This window comes from Chlorocebus sabaeus, chromosome 18 (genome assembly GCF_047675955.1).
Source record: "Chlorocebus sabaeus isolate Y175 chromosome 18, mChlSab1.0.hap1, whole genome shotgun sequence".
NCBI classification, from domain to species: domain Eukaryota; kingdom Metazoa; phylum Chordata; class Mammalia; order Primates; family Cercopithecidae; genus Chlorocebus; species Chlorocebus sabaeus.
In genome coordinates, this window is record NC_132921.1 from 69,788,003 (window position 1) to 69,812,577 (window position 24,575).

At 41.6% G+C, this 24,575-nt stretch overlaps 1 protein-coding gene across 12 annotated transcripts in view; it reads left to right on the plus strand.

Annotated features, from left to right (window-relative positions):
- PTPRM (protein tyrosine phosphatase receptor type M) overlaps positions 1-24,575 on the plus strand; it is an 834,581-nt gene that overhangs the window by 728,155 nt on the left and 81,851 nt on the right. For 11 of the 12 annotated variants that reach the window (XM_007974623.3, XM_073006464.1, XM_037982979.2 and 8 more), the window contains 2 exons: positions 12,374-12,450; positions 16,773-16,809. The exons of the other annotated variant lie outside the window; for it this stretch is intronic. In XM_007974623.3, coding sequence (XP_007972814.1) covers positions 12,374-12,450; positions 16,773-16,809 — 114 coding nt within the window. The remainder of the gene's footprint in view (positions 1-12,373; positions 12,451-16,772; positions 16,810-24,575) is intronic. 12 annotated transcript variants of the gene reach the window in all.

The window sequence follows — 24,575 nt, forward strand, 5'->3', positions numbered from 1 at the left end:
AAGGGAAACTTCATTAAAGGGGTTGGGAGGGTGTTAAGAAAATTTCATTGGAAAATTTAGATCTGATTGCAGAGAAAATAGATTTGAAAGGGATAGCTGTTAAGAATTTCCAGTAGCCCGAGTGTGACACGATGATGATGTTGGTTAGAAAGAAAATAAGTAGATGAATTCAAAAGAAGTAATGGACCCAACCGAAAGATGGATGGGACACAGGGTGAGGAAGACCGAAGAGCCCAAAGTGACTCCTGCATTTCCGACTTGCCGCAGGATGAATGGTTAGATGGATGATGGGCAGTTGAACAGGCAGACACATGGAAGGATGGATGGGCCGTTCCCTTCCAGTATTATCCAGCTGTGGAGAGGAGCTCAGGTTGGCTTGAGATCAACAGCAGCTTATGAGTTTGATTTGGGGACATATTAAGATGCTTTTGAAACATGCAAATGAGATGCCAAGCAGACAGTTCTGTAGACTGCTGTGAAATCTGAAAGAGAGGGGTCTGGACTGGATTATAAATCAGTGATCCATTTCATGGGTCATATGGGTGGTGGTAGAAGCCATTAGCAGGAGGAGGTGATCTGTGGAGGGAGCAAGGAGGGTGTAGAGAGCCCAGGACCCAGCTAAAGGAGCTTTAATAATGGGCCGTCCTGAGACAGAACTGCTCGGCTGGCACAGGGAGCATTGTCTCCTGGAGAGAAGGGGTGCTGCTGGGTCCCACTGGTAGATCTAGTAAATCTAGTACTGCAGAGACTCTGATGTAGGGCTGAGGACACGAGGTCCCTTCTGAGGTGGGTTACCACACCCTCCTACTCCATTTCCTAACAGCGAGGTGTGACTAGTCAGCAACTGGAACTTCGGACCTACCCTAGATTCTTCTAACCAGTCAGCCAACCTTGGCTGCTCACACTGAAGGCTTCACTTTTCGAACATTTTGCTTTATAGCAGTGTGCTTCTCTCTGCTAACTGAGTGACTCCAACAGCATCTTTGAAGGGAGGGAACCAGAGTTTAGTTAGGTAAGAAGGGACTGGCAGGCGAGCTTTTGGCATTAAATTCAGGTGGGCATGAGCAAGAGAGAAGCAGATGGACACAATATGTTTAGGAAGGCATAGGGTAAAATAAATAAATCCCTGCCAGGATTCTGAAGAATAAAGTAAGAGCTCTGACACAGGGATTAGTCAGTCAGAAAAAGAGTCAGAAAACAAGGCAAGACCCACATGAAACCAACAGGAAGAGGAGAGTTCATACGGAGTCACCGTCATCCAACTCAAACTTCCTGCTCAGAACCTGCATGGCAGAGCTGGGAACCCAGGGGGCAACAAGCAGGGAGACTGCAGTGGAGGTGGCATCTCCACTGGGTAAGGTGCCAAGGACTTCCTGAATTGCAGGCACACCGGCTCTCCTGCAGATCGTCCTTGAAACAAGCCCAACAGCAGTCCTTGGCCCAAATGCAGTCACAGGAGGAGCAGATCCATTATTTGCAGAAATCAATTGTAATTAAAATTAATTTCCAGCCTTCTCTCAGAGGCCAAATGTTACTTAGATCATTGTGATTCTAATTTACCTTATATATGTCACCAGTATGTAGCAGAGAGAAAGAATTGGTTAGAGGTGAAAGATTATCAGTGACATACTCCATTTCTGCCGCTGTGGGACTGTCTAATCACACACAAGTTAAAATTGCATGGCTATTGCCAATATCCATAATGTTTAATATGAAAGAGTTAAAATATTTGAAGCTACTTAGAGATATTTTTAAACGTAATGTTACCTGATGGAAAGGGCGGAAATACCATGTTTTACAGACTTAGGGTGGAACATGGGCCTGCCCTAAATCTCACATCACCCCAGTCCAATGCATGCCTGTGTACACGGGGAGAAAACCTCAGCGGATTATAATTCTTCCACACTAAGCAGTGGTTTGTTGTGACAAGGTCTTTATGTGCCAGTTTCTTACCCAAAAATATCTGCTTTTCTCTGTTTCATCTAGTAAAGGCTTTTATTGAGAGATACGAGAGGAATAGCAAGTAGTTTTTATGCAGATGGAGTTTCTCAAAGTGGCAAAGTTTGTTACATTTCTTGATGGGGTAACATTGAGTTGTGATTATGATATAAACATAAGTTTAATTTTGATCATATTCAAGTCATACATGGCAAATAGATTTCTTTTTCTCCAATTCATACACATTAAAGAAACTTTGTACACTGTGGAAAACTTGGGGAACATAGCCCAGAATCTCACCATCCAGATTCAAACCTTGCTAACATTTTTTTTCTGTTTCATTTCAGTCTTCTTATTTTTCTATCTCTTGAAGCTATTGACTTGATTTTTTTTTTGCTCTTTGTTTTTCAATGAGAATAGATGTGTTATTCCCTTTCTGATTACAAAGATAATATAAACCTTGTAGACCATTAAAGCAGTACATAAAATCATAAAGATGATAATAAAAATCACTCCAGATTTTATCCCCTGCAGAAGAAACCTCATTCTTCCAGTTATCCCACTATGCATACCTACACGTACACCAATGTATTTGATTATTTCGTGTAAATAGACTCTTATTATACATGCTGCCTTGTAGCCCGCTCTTTTCTTCTTCACTCTGTAATATGTCCCAGAGATCTTTCCAGGTAAATAAAAAGGCCTAGTAATCCTTTTGAATGATTTTATCAGATTTTTTGCTTGTTTGCCCACCATTCTTCAGTTTCCTGTTTATATCATTGAATGGTTACCAAAGTGGTGTTAGGAAAAAAGTCTGTTTTAGAAAAGCAGCCCTTGGCGTGGATTCACTAGTGAGGGAAGCAACTAGAGGCAAAAATGAAATAGTGCAGATGAAAATGATCAGGTCTTAAATTAAGTCATTAAGTCGTTGGCACTAATAAGACAAGTGATAGCTAACTTTCATTTACTTCTTATTATATACCAGCCACTTACTAATGATTATTTGTATTAGTTCAATCCTCACAAAACTCTATAATATAGGCAGTATTGTTATTCCAGTTTTACAGTTGGGGAAACTGAGGCACAGAGCGATCAAATAACTTGTCCAAGGCCACACAACTAGAAAGCAGCAGAACTCAGATTCATGCAGGGATTCTGGCTCGGGAGCCCGGGATCCTAACTCTGTGCTCCACTACGCAGAAATATTAGGTTGTTGAGCAGATACCAGGAGATTAAAATGTGGGCGTTACTGAAGAGCATTCAGCATGTCTTCAAACCGTTCTCCTGTTTCCTTTTTTAAATTATCTCCATCTCCTCTTCCCTGAAAGATTGGCTGCTTCAAGTTTTCAGTTCTGCCCTATTCTCCTGTTCCCAAACAAGCTTATTGGCTCTTTGTGCTTTGAAGATTTTATTGGTAAACTTCAACAAGGATGTTGCTTTCATTCACAGAAAAGAGTTGTTTTTTGTTGTTGTTGCTGTTTGTTTTTGTTTTGAGACAGAGTTTCACTCTTGTTGCCCAGGCTAGAGTGCAGTGGCATGTTCTTGGCTCACCGCAACCTCCGCCTCCTGGGTTCAAGTGATTCTCCTGCCTCAGCCTCCTGAGTAGCTGGGATTACAGGGGCACACCACCATACCCAGCTAATTTTGTATTTTTAGTAGAGACAGGGTTTTTCCATGTTTGTCAGGTTTGTCTCGAACTCCCGACCTGAGGTGATCCACCCGCCTTAGCCTCCCAAAGTGCTGGGATTACAGGCAAGAGCCACTGCGCCCGGCGGGGTAATTTTTTTTAAGGGGAACTAACTGTACTGTGTTCCAGGCACCTGATAATACTATGCATTATCTTACTTGGTCTTCCCAAAACTCCTAGGAAAGTAGCCCCTCGTCACCCCTTTTTACAGATGAAGCTCAGCAGGCCTCCGGATTTGTGCAGATGCAGGTGAGCTGTAGAGCCAGCATCACATCATGGTCTCGGACACCAAAGCCCCTGTTAGTTTCGTTTCCTGCAAAATGGCTTTGATGCTGGCAGAGAAATACAGATGGTAATTAAAAACTACAGCTCAGGTCTTCTCAAACTTACCAGACTGTGTCCCCTGGAAGTACCAAGTTCTCATAGTCTTGACCCCGTGGCTTTCATGGTTAGTAATTGACTTGTTGTTAACCACAAACTGGATTGAATTTTACAAATCTTATGCCTAGGCAGTTGAGTTTTCCAAACTTTTTCCTCCCTTCAACCCCAATGACTAGACCCTGGCCCGGAGAGAGGGCCCCTCCCAGCTGGTAAGCCTTCAAAGCAAACCTGCGGAACAGGGCTCATCAGTGGACAATTGGCATTTCTTTTGGATTCTTTGTCTGAGTGACTCCCACATTTGCCAGATGGCAGAAATGTCTGTGAGGCATTTCCTCATAAAAATTTGATACGATTTAGCCTCAAGAGTACCCCAAGGAATAACTGAGTTTTCCTAAAAGAATGGTTGATACGTATTTGTCTTTGTAATTGGCATCTGATTCAAGGTGAATGATATTTCAAGAACATATGGTGAGGGGCATCCATATACTGATTTATTTGCCCCGACAGTCTATGTCTGTTGTTTTCATAGTCATCTGAGAACTTTGTTTGAAAGAGGACACATAAGAATCTGCAGTTTCTGTGCCAAGTCATTCTTAGACATCCAAGCAGCAGAGTATAGCGGGGGTTCTGTGGCTGTAAGACCCAATCATTTCACTTTGTTAGCTTTTACATTCACTGACATAATGTGAGTGATGGTGATACTTTCCTATTTCTTGTATTCTGGAAGACAGAGGGATTAACTTGAGAAGTGCTGACCTGTTTCAACCAGGAAATTCAGCCTCATGTGGCTAACAGATACCCTATTAGATAGTGCAGATCTAGACAGTCCTGTGATGACCAGCCTGTTGCTCTCCATGGCAGAACACATGTCCTGCATTCTCCACCCCAACCGAACCCCTTCTAGAGACTTACCCCACTCTCACTGCTAACACAGGTATCTCCTGGGCTGGAGGTGGATTCACTTGTCAGTGTTCACCTCATTTTATCACTGAAACAAAAATTCTTCATAAACTACATGATGTATGACTGTTATCCTCTATTAGAAAGCTATAGAGGCCAGGCGTGGTGGCTCACACCTGTAATCCCAGTACTTTGGGAGGCCATGGCAGGCAGATCATCTGAGGAAAGGAGTTTGAGACCATCCTAGCCAACATGGTGAAACCCCATCTCTACTAAAAATACAAAAAATTAGCCAGGCATGGTGGCAGGTGCCTATGATTGCAGCTACTCGAAAGGCTGAGATAGGAGAATTGCTTGAACCCAGGAGGCAGAGCTTTCAGGGAGCCAAGATCGCATCATTGCATTCCAGCCTGGGCAACAAGAGTGAAACTCCGTCTCAAAAAAAAAAAGAAAAGAAATAAAGCTATAGAGTTACTATAGCTTTCTATACTATACTAACTATAGTTACTATAGCTTACTATACCCGTGCATTGATTTCATCAGGGAAAGGGAACTCACCATCTCAGGAAAATCTGCCTAGCAAAAGAATTCACAGGGCTCTAGGCTGCAAGTCCACGAATGCCCTTTCCTAGGATATCAGGGACTAGAGCGGAACATGAGGAGCTGTTATACAAGGGAGGGATGGAAAAAATGTACTTTTTTATTTTTGGAAAAATACACATAGCATAAAATTTACCATCTTAACCATTTTTAAGTTCAGTGCCATTAAGTACTGTTAAAAGACAAACTTTAGAGAAATTAAATTTAACCAGGCTTATTTGAGCAAAGACCAATTCATGAATCGGGCAGCCCTCAGAAACAGAAGAGGTTCAGAGAGCTACACCTAGAAGTGTGAGTGGCAGGCTTTTATAGGCCAGACAGAGAAGCGAAGTAGAGGAATCACCCAATTGGCTGCAGCTAGGCATCTGCTTATTTGAGCATGGTGCGATGAGTTGGGAGTTGGCTGCCTGATTGGTTGAAACCCTTCCTATTTTATGTATCCCTGAGCACGTGGTCCAATAGAAATAAACTATGAAATATAAATGTAAGCCACATGTATAACATTAAATTGTCCTTAAATCTAATAGCCACACTAAGTAACAGAAAAAGAAATAAATTACTTAAACTTAGTAATATATTTTATTAAATCTAATATGTCCTAAATGTCAACTTTTCAACCTGCAGTCAGTATAAAACATATAAAGGAGATATTTTACATTATTTTTATCATACTAAGTCTTCCAAATTTGATATGTATTTTACACTTACAGCACAGTTAGGATTAGCCTCATGTGGCTAACAGATACCCTATTAGATAGTACAGATCTAGACAATATAATAATGTTTTGCCTGGTTTTTAACTTTACATAAGTGAAAGTATGTAACATATATCTGTGTTATCCAGTATTGTAGCTACTAACTACATGTAATTGTTTAAATTCATTAAAATTAAAATAAAATTTCAGTTCCTTTGTTACTCCAGCCACATTTCCTGTGCTCAGTAACTAGTGTGGCCTTTGTACTGGTGAGCACAAATATAGAATGTTTCCATCAGCGCAGGGAGTTCTACTGGACAGCATTGGTATATACTCTTCTGTGTATTGCTTTTTTTGTTCAACTATGTTTGTATGATTTGTTCAAGCTGTATGTAACTGTAGCTTGTTCATTTTCATTACTAAATAGCATTCCACTTTATTAGTATAATACAATTTATGTCTCCCTTCTGTGGATGGACATTTGGATTGTTTATTTTTGTCAGTTGTAAATAATATTGCTTCAGTATGTTTCCAGATGCACACAGTATCCATTTCCTCATGGCTGGGTCATAGGGTGTGGATGTCTTCAGTTTTACTAAATAGCAAATTATTTCCCAAAGTGATTGTACTAATTTCATTTCCACCAGCAGCATCTGTGAGTTTATTTATTCCACGTCCTCACCTGAACTTGGTGTTCAGACTTAAATGTTTTGCCTTTCTAGTGGGTATGTGATGGTATCTCATTATAAGCTGGGCTTTTTTTCACTTACTCATAAAAATAAATGTTTATTATGTATTTATCAATATATATTTATACTGTTATTTTCATAGAAGCATGCACACACAAGGTGAAGATGAATATAAGACACAACTCCTCTTAAATAGTTTTTGTTTTGATGGAGACAGGGTCTTGCTCTGTTGCCCAGGCGAGTGCAGCGGCGTAATCATAGTTCACTGCAGCCCCAAACCACTATTGCTCAAGGGATACTCCTGCCTCAGCCTCCCTAAGACTACAGGTGTGCACCACCATGCTAGGCTAATTCTTTTTTTAATTTTTATTTTTTATAGAGACAAGGTCTCTAAAAATAATAGTAAAAATGCCATGTTGCCAGGCTGGTCTTGAACTACTGAGCTCAAACTATCCTCCTGCCTCGGCCTCCCAAGTAGCTTGGTCTACAGGCATATGCCATCACATCCAGCTAAAGTATTTTTGATGTGTAGGAGAAATAAGTCATGTCTATAGATAACCATATATAAGAGCACCAAAAAGAGAAATCAAAGGACTATTGACATTTAAGGAAGGAGAATTTATACCCAACCACCTACTCTGTATCTCTATTCAGATGGTAAACACCTCAAATTAAATATATCCAACACTGTACTCCTCATTTCCATCACCCACCCCAAACTGGCTTTTCTCCATGGTTCACATCTTAGTCAATGGCACCATCTTCTGCCCTGTTTCTCAGGTCAGAATCCTAGAAGTCAGCGTGATACCTCTTCTCATCCACATCATTATGATCAGTCCTACCCGCTCAATACCCCTCAGATTCGGCCCTGTCCACTAGCCCTCTGTAGGCTAAGCTGCCATTGATTTCCCAGGACTGTTGCAGTAGCCTCCCCATTGTCTCCCCACACCTACTGACCCAACTGGAGCCCTTCCAGTTCGTCCTCAACAATAGCAGGCATCTGAGGAAATGAGGCATGCCCTTCCCTGTGGCTTCCGCGGTGCCCAGAATGAAGGTCCTAATGACCTGGCCTTCCCTCCTCTCTGTTCTCATTTCCCACCACTCTCCTCCCTGGCTTCTGACAGCACATTCCTCACACCAGCCTTCTTTGGTTTCCTGAACATACTAGATCCTTCCTACCTCCTGGCCTGAACACACACTATCTCCTGGACTTGGAATTTAGGAGCTCTGCCCTCTCCACTTTCTATCTTCATGGTTTCAGCTTCAATGTCCTTTTATTAGGGAATTGTTGGCTAGCTCTTCAGAGTAGGTCAGGACCCATGCCGTTCACTCTCATAGCTCTCTGTCCTTTCCAACTTAGCACTTATCAAAATTGTATTTAACTCATTATTTAAGCAATGACTGTTTAATGTGTTTTCCATTGCCTTAAGTCCTATGAACTTAAGGACCATGAATCTAACTTGTTTACCACTACATATCCCCAACACTTAGCATGGTGTTTGGCGTATAGCAGATACTCAAAAAATCACTTAATAAATGAGAAGACCTTACTGAGACATGTGAGTTAAATACTGAAAAACTGGCAGAATTTGTACAGTTAGAGATGGATAGGAATGATTAGATAAGAGATTTCTAGAAGATGAAACAGCTCAGTATTCTGACAATATTAGACAAGCCTGTATTAAAACTGAAATTTAGGCTGGGCTTAGTGGCTCACACCTGTAATCCCAGCAATTTGGGAAGCTGAAGCGGGTGGATCACTTGAGGTCAGTGGTTCGAGACCAGCCTGGTCGACATGGTGAAACCCCATCTCTACTTAAAATATAAAAATTAGCCAGGTGTGGAGGTATGTGCCTGTAATCCCAGCTACCCAGGAAGCTGAGGCAGGAGAATCACTTGAACCCGGGAGGCAGAGGTTACAGTGAGCCGAGATTGCGCCATTGCACTTTAGCCTGAGCAAAAAGAACAAAACTCCGTCTCAAAAAAAATTTTTTTAATTAAAAATAAAAAATAAACAAAACTGAAATTTGAAAAGGCACTGTGGACCCATTCAGGGTATCTTGGATGATCCTGGACCACCACCCATTCATTAGCATGGGGAAGAGTTCAATCCTTGTTGCTCACTTGCTGTGTATTAGGAAGGGCCCCACACGTGGGACTGCAGCCTGTGCCTCTGTGCTGTGAATGGAGTCTCTTGAAGCTGGGTATGTGGCCTTGGGGAAAGGTACTCTTAGGGATATTCAGATTGTATGTGACACTATCTTTGACCACAAGACATTATAATCTAGTAGAATCAATACAAGAAAAAAAGATACTACTGTGTATATAAGGGCAAAAACCGTCTCATTCTGTTAGGAAGTCAGCTATACTGTGTCTTACAGGTTTCTCCATCCTGAGGGGAGAAAGGGCAGTTGAATCTGGAGAAGTAGCAGCCAGGTTAAATGTTGGGGTGTGGGTAAACTGATGGAACTGTAGGAGATGATGGTAAAACTCTACCTCAAAGGCTCTGTTGATAGGGAATAGGAATTCAGTCTTGGTGGAGACTGGCATCCCTAAAGAGAACCTTCCAGAATAGTCTGAGCAGCCCACAGGTGGTAAACCACAGGGAATGAGCAGCACCCATCCTGAGGCGCTCAGAGAAGTAAAGCACAAAATAGAGGGGATTCTGACGAGGGGGTACAACAGATCTTCGAGACAGGCCTGCTTAGATTGCACGATTCTAATGTGGTCGGTTGCCTGCCTTTTGAGAACCTGCGCAGGGAAAGCCTGGGTATCCAGGAAGGTGAACCTGACCTCCCTTCAGAGGAGCTGACGAAAGCCCGGTGTGTGTGTGTGGAGTAGCCGTGATTCAGTTCTAGAGTGCCTCTTTCATTCTTGAAGCTCAAACGGCATTGCCAGTGCTTGTGGCACCCTTCTGTGCAGTAGTTGCATGTAGGCACTGGCTCTCCTAAGATACACAAAAGCGATAACAATCTACATGTGCCTAGTGCACCTGCTCACCTCCCCCCAGCCCCCAATAGTGGCAAAACATATATAGGGAGCCACTGGTTTTAAGCAGCAAAATGTGTCCTAGGAAATTGGTTCTTAAAGCAGATTGCCATGAGGAAACATTCTGACTGCCAGTGAGTCTGTTCCTGGGGTTGCTGTTATCTGCTTGGACGTCATTTATAAAAACAGCAAGAAGAAAAATGTGGGTGTCAATTACATAGCACATGATGATAATAACTGACATCTATCCATCACTTTGTGTAGCTTTTTTTCTGATCTCTTTATGTGTATTATTTTGATGCTCACAGTAATCCCACAAGGTAGGCACTCTTCATCTCCATTTTACAGTGAAGGAAGCACAGAAAGATTAAGTAACTGGCCCAAAACCACGCATGAAGGATTCTAACCCACCAGCAGCAATTCTCACCCGCACACTCGACCCCAGAACTTGCTCATCACATAGTCTCCTTTGAGCAGAGCAGGAAGACACGACCTCCTCTCAGCTTTTCTCCTTCTCTGGCCCAACTTGTCACCACTAAGTTTCCAGATAAACTTATTGTACCCCAACTAATGGTGAGGCACTGACATGAAATATGTGACTACCTGTCATGAAGTGGAAAGCCCCGTCAAGGAAGGAAGGTTAGAAAATTGACACCGATTTCCTTCTGCCTGTGCTATTGACAGCAAACAAAACATTTACTCAACAGGAGGTTAAACTCCAAAAACCAATATGAAATTTTGACTTTCACCCATTAGCATTTCAAGGAATGGGTCCAGGTCAATACTTGCTCCAGTGACCGGGGGTAACAGCATCCGTCATCTGCAGCTCTCGTGGCTTTTATCTCAAAAGCTGTGGGCTTCATTTCTCACCCACTAACCCAAATGAAATGTTGAGTAAATTTAGCATTAGAAAAAGGCAGTCGCAGTTTAGAAGCAGGGTTTCCCACTGCTCCGGCAACACTGGAAGTGAAGTTTTCCGGAATGTTCTTATCAGGCCGCCCTGTGCTTTCCTTTCAGGGCAGCTGGCTTTTATCTGTTCTGAATACTGAGTTTTAGCATACACTTTAATTGGAAGGAAGGGTCCCTCTGCTAAAAGGAACAGTAATTTAGGTAAATACTTTTTAAAGGATGTATATTTTCAAAAAACAACAATGCACCTTTTATTTCTTCAAAGTTATTTTGGGGGTAAACCTGGTATGTTCCAGGCTCTAATCTAAGGGCCAGGGACAGAGCAGTGATCAGTGCAGGAAAATTCTGCCCTTAGGGTGCTATTAGCACATCCTTTCTTTTTTTTTAATTTTTAACTTTTTCTTTCAATAGGTTTTGGGGGAACAGGTGGTGGTGTTTGGCTACATGAATGAGTTCTTTAGTGGTGACTTCTGAGATTTTGATGCACCCATCATCTAAGCAGTGTACACCATACCCAGTGTGTAGTCTTTCATCCCTAACCCCCTTCTCACCCTTTCCCTTGAGTCCCCAAAGTCCATTGTATCATTCTTATGACTTTGTGCCCTCTTAGCTTAGCTCCCATTTATGAGAGACAACATATGAAGCACATCCCTTTTTAAAATATGGATTTGGGGCCAGGTGCTATGGCTGACACCTATAATCCTAGCATTTGGGAGGTTGAGGCAGGAGAACTGCTTGAAGCCAGGAGATTGAAACCAGCCTGGGCAACATAGCTAGACCCCATTTGTGCAAAAAAATTAAGGTAACAAATAAAATACAATATACATTTTCAAGGAAATGATTGAGATACATCAATAGTACTTGCAGATAAATTTTTTTACTCAGGAAATATTTAAATATAGCTAATTAATACCATAAATATGAACCCTTTATAGTACTTATGTCTCAATTTGTATTTTCATTGAATCCTGGACACAGCCCACTTTGAGGCAGATAGTGTCATCCCTTTCTCCAGATGAGGAGGCTGAGGCTTGGTGTCCTTATTGCCTGGCCTGTGGTCACATGATGGATGGTGACAGCTTTGCTCTTGCTGGCTGATGCCCGCAGATACAGAGATAGTACTTAGGGAATTCACCAGTGACTAAGGCTAGGATCACATCTGCACATCCCAGAAGCCTGCGCTGTGAGTTTGTAATCATCATTTGTCAAGCTGGGTGTCACAACCTTCAACATCTCAGGGTTTGTATGTGATTCAGTGAAGTCGTTCAAACTTCCAATCCAAGAACTACTTATGTTTGTGGTTCACAGGATTGTTTGTAAAAGTGTCAAACTTTTGTCAATGCTTTAGGCCCATCAATGATCAAACAATAAGTTAATGAGATTTACTGTAAAATGTAAAAAATTATAAATCCTTCCCAATTTTAATAGCAAAATAGGAAGTAGAAGGTGTATAGTATGTAATTCTTTCTCTTTAAAGCAGAGTGTATGTGGGTGATCTCTATGTAATATGCTTACATTCTGGGGCTCAGAGCCACCTACCAGATTGCTTTTGTTAATTGTTATTTTCTGTCCCTTTTCCTTTGCAGACGATCATTCCCGAGTGAGACTGCAGACAATAGAAGGAGACACAAACTCAGACTATATCAATGGCAATTATATCGATGTATGTATTTTATTATTTTTTAATTGATATGTAATAGTTGTGCATATTTGGGGGCTATGTATGATATTTTGATACGTGTATACAATGCATAAGGATTAAATCAGAGTATAAAACTCAGTAAACCCAACCATTCTGACAAGTACCAGATTGTGTGTCTGCTGTACAATCGTTGGACATACATTGGGCTCAATCTAAAAGCAAACACATGAATATTACCCTACACACCACAGAACTTAACAGTGAAGATACGGTCACTCCTTTTCTCAAGGCAGCCCATTTGTTGGTGAATTTCTCTGTAACATTCTATGCCTTCTTTGCCATCTCATGCTAATGTGGACTAAGAAAATGTTACTTCCATTTTTTTGTCAACAATTTGTATTATTCGACACTTAAAAAAATCTGTTTGCATATTAATGGGACAAAACTCTCTAATTCCTAATACGGTGATTTGCAATCCCTTGTCATCACTGCACTTTTAAGTTGTCTTCAAAGTAGTCTGTAGCTGTTCACCAGGACTTCTAATGCAAGCAAGACATGTCATTAAATATGTAGGCTGCTTAATTATTGAAGACTGCCTCTTTGTTCATTCTGCATCATGTTAACTTAATGTTTTACATTAGAATAAATTCTTTAGGAGACAGCATGTTCTCAGTTGAAAGAATGAATGAAATCAAAAGTAGACCGAAAAATCAAGGGAAAGGTGCTGTTACCTCCAAGGCCCAAGTTTACATTAAACAGATTTCTGCTCCCTTGTGGTTCCGAAGGCATACTCTGTGCTTGGCCATCACACTATTGCTTAGCCTATCAATACTTCCGTAGACAGGATTGATCCATATATGTGGATTGTTTTGCTTTCTTGATTGAATATTACTGAGATGCTGCTAAAAGTAAATAGCGTCACAATCTCTAAGAAAGTTATCTAAAAATAACTATGAGAATGTTATGTTTAGTGCTAGTTAGACAAATTTGACATTTTCAGTCATAGATTTGTGGGTGGGGACTAGGATATGATTATTTCAAGAATAGTTCATATCTCATTCATCAAATGAAGACCCCTGCACTATTTTGATAACAACCAAAACCATACCCACTCCAGGTTCCACTTATTTTTTATTAAAACAAGTTTTCTTCATAAGGTGCATTGCACTTACTCCTTTATTCAGCACATGTTTAGTGAGTACCTCATGGGAGTCCTCAGATGTCCCAGATGAGTTATCTCCTCCTCCCAGTCTCCCAACTCAGAAGCTAAGAAGCTGAAATATGAGTGTCTTATCCAGTCCACTTACCTCCAGGCCAACTGTGGCACGTCTTCCCTTGAGAGGCACCAGGGGACACGGCTCACACTCCAGTCCCAGCTCCTGCAGTCCCTAATGGGTGCTTGAGTACAGGGACAGCGTCCTAGGCATCTTACATCCCCTGCACCCGGCACATGCCTGAATATGGAGAGAACCCTTAGTAAGTGTTTCATGAAATACCAACTGAAGGAGTCATTGTGATCAGATTAGGCATCATAGAGGATGTAATTTGAATGTAAAGCTTTTTAAAGTGAGTAAGTGGAAATGCAGGAGAGAAGACATTGCAGCTCAAGGAAGTCACATACATGAACAAGGCTATAAAGTAATGAAAAGACTGGATTAATGAGTTTGAATTTTATTTCAAGAGAGAAGAGCCAATACCGAAGGCCCCTTTATTCTCTTAGTCAATAGATCTTATTGAGTACTTATGCATTATTTACCTTTCTAGGTGCTAGCAGGAAAACTGTGAACAGTTCAAACCAAAACCAAAAAAACCTTTGACCCAATGGAGCTGCTGTTCTAATTAGGAGAAATGGGCAATAAATTGAAAAGTTAATTCTATGTGGTCAATTAGAAAGTTGTATGTACTGCAGAGAAAACTAAAGCCATAAAGGGGTGCTCGGAGTGCCAGACCTGAAGGTCCTGATGGCAATTTTGAATCAAGTGGCTGTAGTCAGTCCCACTGAGAAGGTAGCAAGTGAGCAAGGAAGACGAGGGGCTGAGCTACATAGATACCTGGAAGAAGAGCATTCTGGGCCGAGAAATGGCCCAAGCAAAGGCCTTGTTGTAGAACTTGTGCCTGGCAAATTTGAAGAAAAGCAAGCAGGCAATCATTGGCATGGCATATAGGGGCCTGGGGAGTTCCATGATATAGGGGAGACTTCATGGGCCAGGTCAGGTGCACAGTTGTAAGGACTTTGGCTTTTACTGTGAGTGAGATAGGCAGTTGTTAGAGGGATCTGAGCAAAGGCGTGACGTGATCTGACTGCTGGGAGGGGAGTGAACTGCACGTGGCCAGGAGAGGAAGCAGAGAAGCCTGCTGTGTGGCTGTGGGAATCAGCAGAGAGGTGGCAGTGGAGGGGAGAAATGGCGAGACCCTTGAGCTACATTGAAGGTAGAGCCAGTAGGATTTGCTGGCAGATTGGCTACGGGGTGCAGCAGGGAGAGAGGGGTCAAGGATGCTGAGGAGAAGACGGTGGGTAGAGCAGATTCAGGTAGCGGTTGGGGGGAAATGAGGAGTTCAGTCTTAGGTGTGTGAAGCTTTAAATATATATTAGACCTCCCAATGGAGGTGTTGAACAGGCAGTAGGTATGCTTCAAGATTTCCAGGAAAAAGTCTGGGCTGGAAACAAGAATATAGGATTCATCAGTGTACAGATGAGCTTGAAGGCCATGGGACTGGAGGAGCTCACCCAGAGAGTGAGAGCAGATGGAGGAAAACATCCAAGAACCAGGCCTTCCACATCAAGTTGAAAAGGAAGAACCAGCCAATGAAATTGAGAACAAGTGGCCAGGGAGGTAGGTAGGAAGAAAACCAGGAGAGTCATATCCTGGAACCAGGGAAGAAAGTATTTCAAGGGGATTGATCATTCTGATGCTGCCGATGGTCAAGTAGATGAGGACTGAGAAATGACGGTGATGTTCAGCAATACAGGCCCCTGTGGATTTTCTGGGCGACTTCACCATCAGATGAGTCCCTCCTGTCTACTGGGCACCTTGCTAGGCCCTCAGACGTATAGTATAGATAAGTCAGGCAAAGTTCTTGCCCTTGTGGGACTTAGCAGCCGATGAGAAATGAGTGATGTTCTAAAGAGTTCTATTTAATATTGGTCATGGTTCTGTAATTTGAGACCTACAGCAAGTCAATTGTATAAAAGAATGTGTTTCCTTTTGTTGTTCGTTGTTTTCCACTTGTCATTATGGGCAAAATAATCTAACTTATGCATTTAAGTTATCTGAGAAATCTGAGTTTTCTCTTCAAGTTTCTTTTTTCTGTTTTCCAACCAGCTTTGGGCACAGTATTTTGGACAATCTTGGGGGACAGAAGTAGAAAGTATTAAGATCCATGGTGATATGTTACCTGGGTATTATTTTCTGAGTTGATTTTTTCTTTCCCAGATACTTATCCTACAATTTTTTGTTTCCTTTTTTTTTTTTTTTCCAGACAGGGTCTCACTTTGCCACCCAGGCTGATGTATACAGTGGTGCAATCTTGGCTCACTGCAGCCTCAAACCCCTGGGCTCATGCAAATCCTCCTGCCTCAGTCCCCCAAGTAGGTGGGACTACAGGTGCATGCCACCACACCTGGCTAATTTTTGTATGTTTTGTAGAGATGGGTTTTGGCCATGTCGTGCAGGCTGATCTCAAACTCCTAAGCTCAAGCAGTCTGACTGCCTCAGCCTCCCCAAAGTGCTGGGATTACAGGCATGAACCACCACACCCAGCCCTTTTTCTTTGGCCTCAATTTTTATCTGTCTTGTTTCTTGCAGGGTCATGATGAAAGGAAGGAAGCTTTCAGGATTTCTGCCTCTTTAAATTCCTGGCCCTTGCTATAGCAGCATGTCATGGTTTTATCAGTGTTTAAGAATGGTTTTGAAGATCACTATTGATATAACTGTCTATACCAATACAACAGAATATGCGTTAAACCCCTGGCATATTGCCACTAACATCCCAAACACAAATGAAATTCCATTGCAAATTCTCAGCCTGTTTGCACTTTGTAAGAGTAATGGTCATGGTATTTCAGAGAATCCATAAGTTGTTAGTGTTTCTTGCTCATCCATCATCTCATAACCAGTTATGATTAAGTTACCCACACCTTTGGTGCAAGCATCAGAACTGTTGTATTTGATGCACCTCCACTAATTAAGAGAAACTCAAAGGTGCTGGGTTGGCCATTTAACTTTCAGGTGATGCAGCTATTGGCATTGGTGTGCACATTCGTTTCAGCAGAGTTAGCATGTGACTTCTCTGCTGTTTATCGATTTCATGTTTATCAAATATTCTCTTTTATTTATTTTTAGGGTTATCATCGACCCAATCATTACATTGCTACCCAAGGTAAGTTTATTTCTACTTTCTTGTCTTTGTTTCTTTTGCCTACCTCCTGTCGTTTTGTACCCACTTCACCCTCCTTCAGGAAGATATTGCACATTTATTACGGTTCTAGCCATCAACAGGTACCCTCTTGTCTTCCCATCAGACATTCTGGTCATATAAATGGTTTAGTTAGAACTTCTTGTTGAGATCATTAGGAGAAATGTGTCCATCAATTCTTTATTGAATTCAATCTGTCCACCTTAGGAGTAAGTCGGACATTTGCAAAAGTAGATATATAGATAGCCATTCCATCAATATACACCAGCTGCTCTCTACACAGGGAACTGTGCTGGTGGCTGCTGGGCAGCCAGGCTGAATCCAGCAAGCACCCCCTTCTCACAGTGGTTTTGTTTAGTGGGGAAGATGTGCAGTCACCTGTATGTACTTTAGTAAGTACAGTGCCAGGTGACATCTGTGAGAGGAACAGATATAGATAAAACATTAGGGACATTTGGAGCAGAAAGGGGTTGCTTTCAGGTGGGATGACTCGAAAACCATTTTGTGGCAGAGGTGAGATTGGAAACAGGCCTTCTGAATGGAGAAACATCATGAGCAAAGATCTGGGAGCAGGAATTTAGTTCTCCCAGGTGGAAAGCAGCTGGTGGGTCACCTTGGCTAAAGGAAACAGAAGAAAGCTAGAGGACATGTTGAGGAAGCTAATGGCAATGGTTTTTGGGTGATTTTCCCAACCTATGAAGTGGGTCACCTGCAGAGGGTGGGTGTCATGAGAGAGCTGAGGTTTTAGAGAATGAGGCATCCTAAGGGATGAGTCAGTGAGTCAATATGGGATGGACTGAAGAAGGAGTAAGAAGCAGAGAAGACCCAGTTAAGGCTGAACAGCACACGTTCTCCCCATTTTATTATTTTATGATTGTTTCCAGCAATACTACATCCCAGAAACAGTAGCAGGGAAGTGAAAAGGCTATGACCTGCCAAAGGTTAGGCACCGGGGAGGGTTCTACACAGAAAGTCAATGACCAAGGGAATCAAGGGTGCCAAGGTAATTGGGTTGGAAAGTCCAGGCTTGGAAGAAGGGCAATCAGAGGTGTCCACTGGACCATGATGAGAGGGAAGGAACTAACGGATTGAGGCTAGGTCCCACTGATGAGTCATAGGTTAGGAGAAGAGGCCGTTGTAGCCAGAGAGCAGAATTCCAACACTTGGATCTGCACCGTGCAGTAGAACTTTCCGCAGTGCTGGGAATGTTCTCTGTCTGTGCTGTCCGATATCGCAGCTACAAGTCACATGTGGCTCCTGCATGCTTGAAATACAGATACTACAAATGAGGAACTGAATTTTGAATTTTAATATTGATAGAAATAGCTACACTTGGTTATTCCCTGTGGTAGCATTGGACAGCAAGGCTTTGGGGTGGAAAAGCTCCAGCTATAGCTGAAATGGAGCCACTGTGGAAGCTGATCCTGCCCTATGCCCCGTGAACCTGGGTGACACCACACAGAGTCCACAGTCTCACATCACCACTAGGGTACTCTGCACTCAGGTCTAGATGACCTGCTGGAGCTTCCACTGTCTTTCATCGTCTATGACATGAAGTTGGTAATGGCTCCTTCCAAGGTCACTTTGCTAGCCAGACGCAAAGTCGTCTGTAGGGTTTTCAGTGTGAACCTGGCACAGAGCAGGTCCTGCTACATAGAGATTGCTGAGGTCTTCAGGAAGCAAGGCTCAGCTTGAGCTCTTACCTATGGGATAGAACAAGGACACATGTCAGAGTCCAGTCCTAGACACCGCCTAACCCTGCTGCTTCCAAACGGAATTCATCAATGCCTTTAGAGGAACCTGTTGTTAGGGGTTTGAAATTCATTCTAATAGCTTTCAGAATGTTCTAAAGTAAGCGTCACAACATCAGATTTAATACATTTTATGATAATTTGACATTAACAGTTTTTGTAAATTCATGTGAAAATTTCATTGTAAAATATCCAAAATACTCCCGAGCTTCTTATCTCTCCAATAACTTGATTAGCAACCTGTGTTTTCATAGATAGCAAGAACATTAAGTTGCTCTTATTTGTATTTTCAATATTGAGGCCCTCTAGATTAATGTGACTAAACAGCTGAAGCAGAGACTGAAACTGCCAAGGTCTAGACATGTCCCATTACCAGGCTTCCTTCCCTTTGTCCATTGTCTCCCCCTGTAGGGGATTATTCTTTAAAGAGAAATGTCACTAGAGAAGGTCACTTTCTGCAGAATTAGCACGAATGATACTTAATAGCTCAGTAACCTTCTCTGGCAGCGTTCACGTGTTAATGAGCAAATGTATTTGTAAGTGGATAAGAAAGAGCAAATGTGATCAGTTCGCAGTGGACAACCAGTCTGCCCTTAATGGAGAAGGGCACTGACTAATGCCCTGTTTACCAGGTCGTGGCAGCCTTTCCCTGGTACAAGGTGGGCTGCAGACTGGACTTCTCAAACTGGCAGTGCTAACGTCACTGCTGGTGTTGGTGCAGGGAGAGGAGGGAAAATGACTGAATATTTTTAATCTAACATGCAGTCAAGACTATACATATCATACTAAGAGTAATAACATTCAGACCATGATGTTCAGATGAGAAAGCGAGAATCTTCTCTCTATTATATACCACCAGCATAATGGACTAATAGCCTTAGATCACCAGTAATCAAGATCACTGATGATAATCGGCACTAATTGGCATGGACAGGTAGAATATGTTCGTAGATCACCTTCATTGAAAAACAAACAAACAAACAAAAAAACATTAATACCTCCAAGAGGCCAACAAAATGGGCGATGAAGACCAACAGGCAGATGCAATCTTTAAATGTCTTCTTGCTGTATTTTTCCTCTCTTTGCACTAACATAATTCTTTAAAATATATTCACAGCAGGAACCTATGAAACTATACAAATGGTCCAATTTGCTGACAACCAATTTTACTTCTAAAAGTTAATAATGCACAGATGTTCATCAAGTTCCTTCAATACCGAGGACATATTATAAATTTATGTATTGGGTCTCCTCCTTCCCATCCACCCTCAGTTTTATTGATTTTTCTAACAGTAACTGACTTTGACCTTTGATAATAATGGGTAACGTTCCTGCAGATTGAAAGCATCACATTCAAGCCAGATCTGTTGCTTTTTTTAGTATTAATACGTTCTTCCTATCTCCCCTTGGTTTAATTGTTTTCTGTCTGGCCACTAATATATGATGACCCAATATTAACTTCATCATGTCTGACTGAGCAGACATTAGTATAACAGTAGCATTCAAGATTTCTGATTTAGCAAACCAGGGGCTCAAAGAAGAGGAAGTCGTGTCTGCTACTGCATGTCTGTACATAGAGGCAGGGCAGTGTGGCGATTTCAAAAGCAGGCTCAAGCAAAGGGCAGAAGAGCATGCAGTGGGTAGGATTGCCCAGAAGTGATCATATTTCACAATCAAAATACAACCTTGGAGACTATGTGGCCTGCAAGCTGGATGAAGCCACACACGTAAGAACCGACTGGAGAGAGCACCTCCTGGCCTCATGGTGGCAGCCATGGGGGCCCTGAATAAGTGTTCTTTTGATTTTTGTTTGGCTTTATCTAGAGACATGATCTCACTCTGTCGCCCAGACTGGAGTGCAGTAGTGGGATCATAGCTCACTGAAGCATCGAACTCCTGGGCTCACGTAATTCTCCCTCCTCAGCCTCCAAAGCAGCTAGGACCACAGTTGCACACCAAGCCTGGCTCATACATTTTATTTTATTGTTTGTAGATTTAGGGTGTCCCTGTGTCGCCCAGGCTGATCTCAAACTCCTGGACTCATAGGATCCTCCCACCATGGCCTCCCAAAGCACTGGGATTACAGGCATGAGCCATTGCGCTCAGCTTTGTTTAGTTTTAATTTTAAAACTTACCTCAAGAGTCAGGTAACTCAGGGAAAGACCATGCAAGGCTGTTACTGAAGAAAATGCTATGAGTCTGTTCTAGACATAGCTTGCCCAGCCCTGAGCATCCTTCCTCACTTCTAAGTGAGCATTTTCCAGACTCATCTGTGCACTGGGAAGCCCCAAGAAAGAGACTCAGGCCTGATGTGCTCTTTCCTGTGTACTGCATGCTCACCCCCCAAAACCACATGGTTAATCCAGATCCAGCCCCTGCTTTCTAAGTTATGATGCTTCTCATGACAACACAATAAAAAGCAAATGTTCAATGATACAGTCATGTCTGAAAATACATGTTAATTATTATTGTCTTCGATGTTGTCACCTGAGCTATATAGATTGTTGAGATGCACACGTTACTCTTTTAAGTTTAGGTGCCTCGATGCCCACTTCATCATTTCTTTCTTTCTGAACTGTGCTAATTTGACAAGGTTGGCTACCTGATTGGGGTTCCAACCTTAGCCTTCATCTTGCCATATATAGTTTATTTTTGTCTCTGTCAGTGTTAGCTCTGTACAGCACCCTTGTGGAGTCCAGGCCTAGAGAGAGGATCTCCCAACAGAAGCCCCCATGGCCACGTGAGAACAGGGAGACCCTTGTGCCCCCAACTGCACAAATTCCACAGGATTTGTGCACTCTGGCCCAGATGTCCCTCACCTTTGGGAGACACAGAACTTCTTTCAGAACTAATGAAATATCAAGATCATTTCCCCAGAAAGAAAATTTCATTTAAGGTAGTTCATGGACTACCCCCACCCCCCAATTTTATTCATGAAGTATAGTAATTCTGTGGACCTCAGGTTATGAACTTTACTTTGGTCAGAAACATTAAAAGCTATTTTGGGATAAGACAGAAACCATAGACTTAATTAATCTTCTTTTTCTAGTATACTTTAAGTTCTGGGGTACATGTGCAGAACATGCAGTTCTACTTTTTTAAAAAAACGTACGTAGGGGTTAACAAAATGTCGTAGATTGTTTATAACTATGTGAAATACATTCCTGAAAACATCAAAATTTTTACTAACTCTAACAAACTATTACTAAAATGTTTACTAGCCTAACTTTGTACTAAAAGACCCTAGAGTATTGTTATAATCGTTAGTATTTTGAACCATGGTCAGTTTGGGTTTGACGGTTCATCTCAGGCTGGGTTTTCTACCTGTATGTTATTTTGCATTTGTGCCTGAAAAGTTTATGCCTTTGCTCACTTTTCAACAATTTTAGCAATTATAATATATTAGAAAATGTACTCTCTGCATGACAGAGACTAGAGTAGCTGGTCCTATAGCTGATGTTTATTTTTTAAAAGGAGGATGTAGTAGAAATAACACATGTACCACAGCCAGAAGGCTGGGATCCAAATTATTGTGCTGTCACAGAAAAGGTATTTGAACTTCCTAAACTTATTTAAGGTAGAGTCCTGGTGTTTGTAAATAGTAGTAATAGTCAGGACCTTACCAGACAGTATTCCCAGCACTCACACATAGAGAGCTTATTTCATCTTTACCACAAATGTGGGGGATATATGTGATTGTCCCCAGTTTATAAATGAGAGGAAGGGAGACAAAGAGACTTGACATGCTCCAAGTCACAGACCTAAAAGTGCAAAGGCCAGATTCAGGAGTAGCCACTGAACTCCAGCATCAAAGTTCCTCCCACCTCACTATACTGCCTCCCATGGGTGACCTCGGGGATTACATTAACTCTTGTAAGTATCAATGCTTAGAGCAATTCCTGGCATGGAGCAAATGCCATGTGTGTATGACCTGATACTGTTTTTGAGAAACAGCACAGAATAGCTTAATGATTAGGAACACAGACTCTGGAACTACATTGTCTGAACTCAACCCCCAACCCTGGTTCCTCCGTTGGTAACTCGTGTGAGCTTGGACAAGTTACTTAACATCTCTGTGCTCATCATAAATGAAGATGAAAATAATCTACCTTGTAGGGGACTATTTTTTTTTAACTGTTAGGTTCAGGGGTACATGTGCAGGTTTGTTATATAGGTAAATTGCATGTCATGAAGGTTTGGTGTACAGATTATTTTGTCACCCAGATAATAAGCATAATACTCAATAGGTAGTTTTTTAATCCTCTCCTTCCTCCCACCCTCTACCCTCAAGTAGGCCCCAGTGGCTGTTGCTGCCTTCTTTGTTCCCATGTGTTCTCAATGTTAAACTCTCACTAATAAGTGAGAACATACAGTATTTGATTTTCCGTTCCTGCGATTGTTCACTTGGGATAATGGCCTCCAGCTTTATCCATGTTGCTGCAAAGGACATAATCTCATTCTTTTTTATGGCTGCATAGTATTCCATGGTGTATGTGTACTACATTTTCTTTATCCAGTCTACTGTTGATGGGCATTTTGGTTGATTCCATGTCTTTGCCAATGTGAATACTGCTGTGATGAACACATGTATGTATGTATCTCAATCATGCATGGATCATATGGAATGATTTATTTTCCTTTGGGTATACAGCCAATAATAGGATTGCTGGGTCAAGTGGTACTTCTGTTGTAGGTTCTTTGAGAAATTTCCCACACTGCTTTCCACAATGGCTGAACTAATTTACATTCTCACCAGCACTCTATAAGCATTCCATCTTCTCCACAACCTCTCCAGCGTCTGTTATTTTTTCTTTTTAGAAATAGCCATTCTAATTGGTGTGAGATGGTATCTCATTGTGGTTTTAATATGCATTTTTCTAATGATTAGTGATGTCGAGCATTTTCTCATATACTTGCTGGCCACATGTTACCTTCTTTTCAAGTGTATCTATTCCTGTTTTTTGCCAAATTTTAATGGGGTTATTTGGTTTTTGCTTGTTAATTTGTTTAAGTTCCTTATAGACTCTGGATATTAGACCTTCATTGGATGCCTAGTTTGAAAATATTTTCTCCCATTCTGTAGGTTTGTCTGCTTATTCTCCTGATAGTTTTTCTTGTTGTGCAGAAGCTCTTTAATTAGGTCTTATTTGTCAATTTTTGTATTTGTTGCAATTGCTTTTGACATCTGAGGAGGTGTAAGATCTCTACAATGGGAATACAAAACACTGCTAAAGAAATCAGAGATGATACAAACAGTGAAAAAATATTCCATGCTCATGGATAGGAAGAAGCAATATTGTTTAAATGGCCCTACTGCTCAAAGCAATTTAGAGTCAATGCTATTCCTCTCAAACTACCAATGACTTTCTTCAGAGAATTAGAAAAAACTATTGTAAAATTCAGACAGTACCATAAAAGAGTACAAATAGCCAAGGCAATCCTAAGTGAAAAGCGGAGGCATCACTTTATGTGACTTGAAACTATGCTACGGGGCTACAGTAACCAAAACAGCATGGTACTGGTACAAAAGCATACACGTAGACCAACAGAACAGAATAGAGAGCCCAGAAATAGTGCCACACACCTACCACCATCTGATCTTTGACAAAGTTGACAAAAACAAGCAATGGGGAAAGGACTCCCCGTTGTTATTATTATTGAATAATAAATGGTGCTGGGATAACTGGCTAGCCATATGCAGAAGATTGAAACTGGACCCTTTCCTTACACCATATACGAAAATCAACTCAAAATGAATTAAAGAATTAAATGTGAAACCTCAAACTATAAAAATCCTGGAATATAACCTAAGAAATAGCATTTTGGACATAGGCCCCAGCAAAGGGGCCTTTTCTTTTTAACACCTAGTAAGTGCCCATTTACAAAATAATGTCCTTCTTTGCTGACCTTGAAAATATACTCAGACAAAACAGAGTAGGTCTTACCAATTGCATATGTTCACATTTCACAATGTAAGTA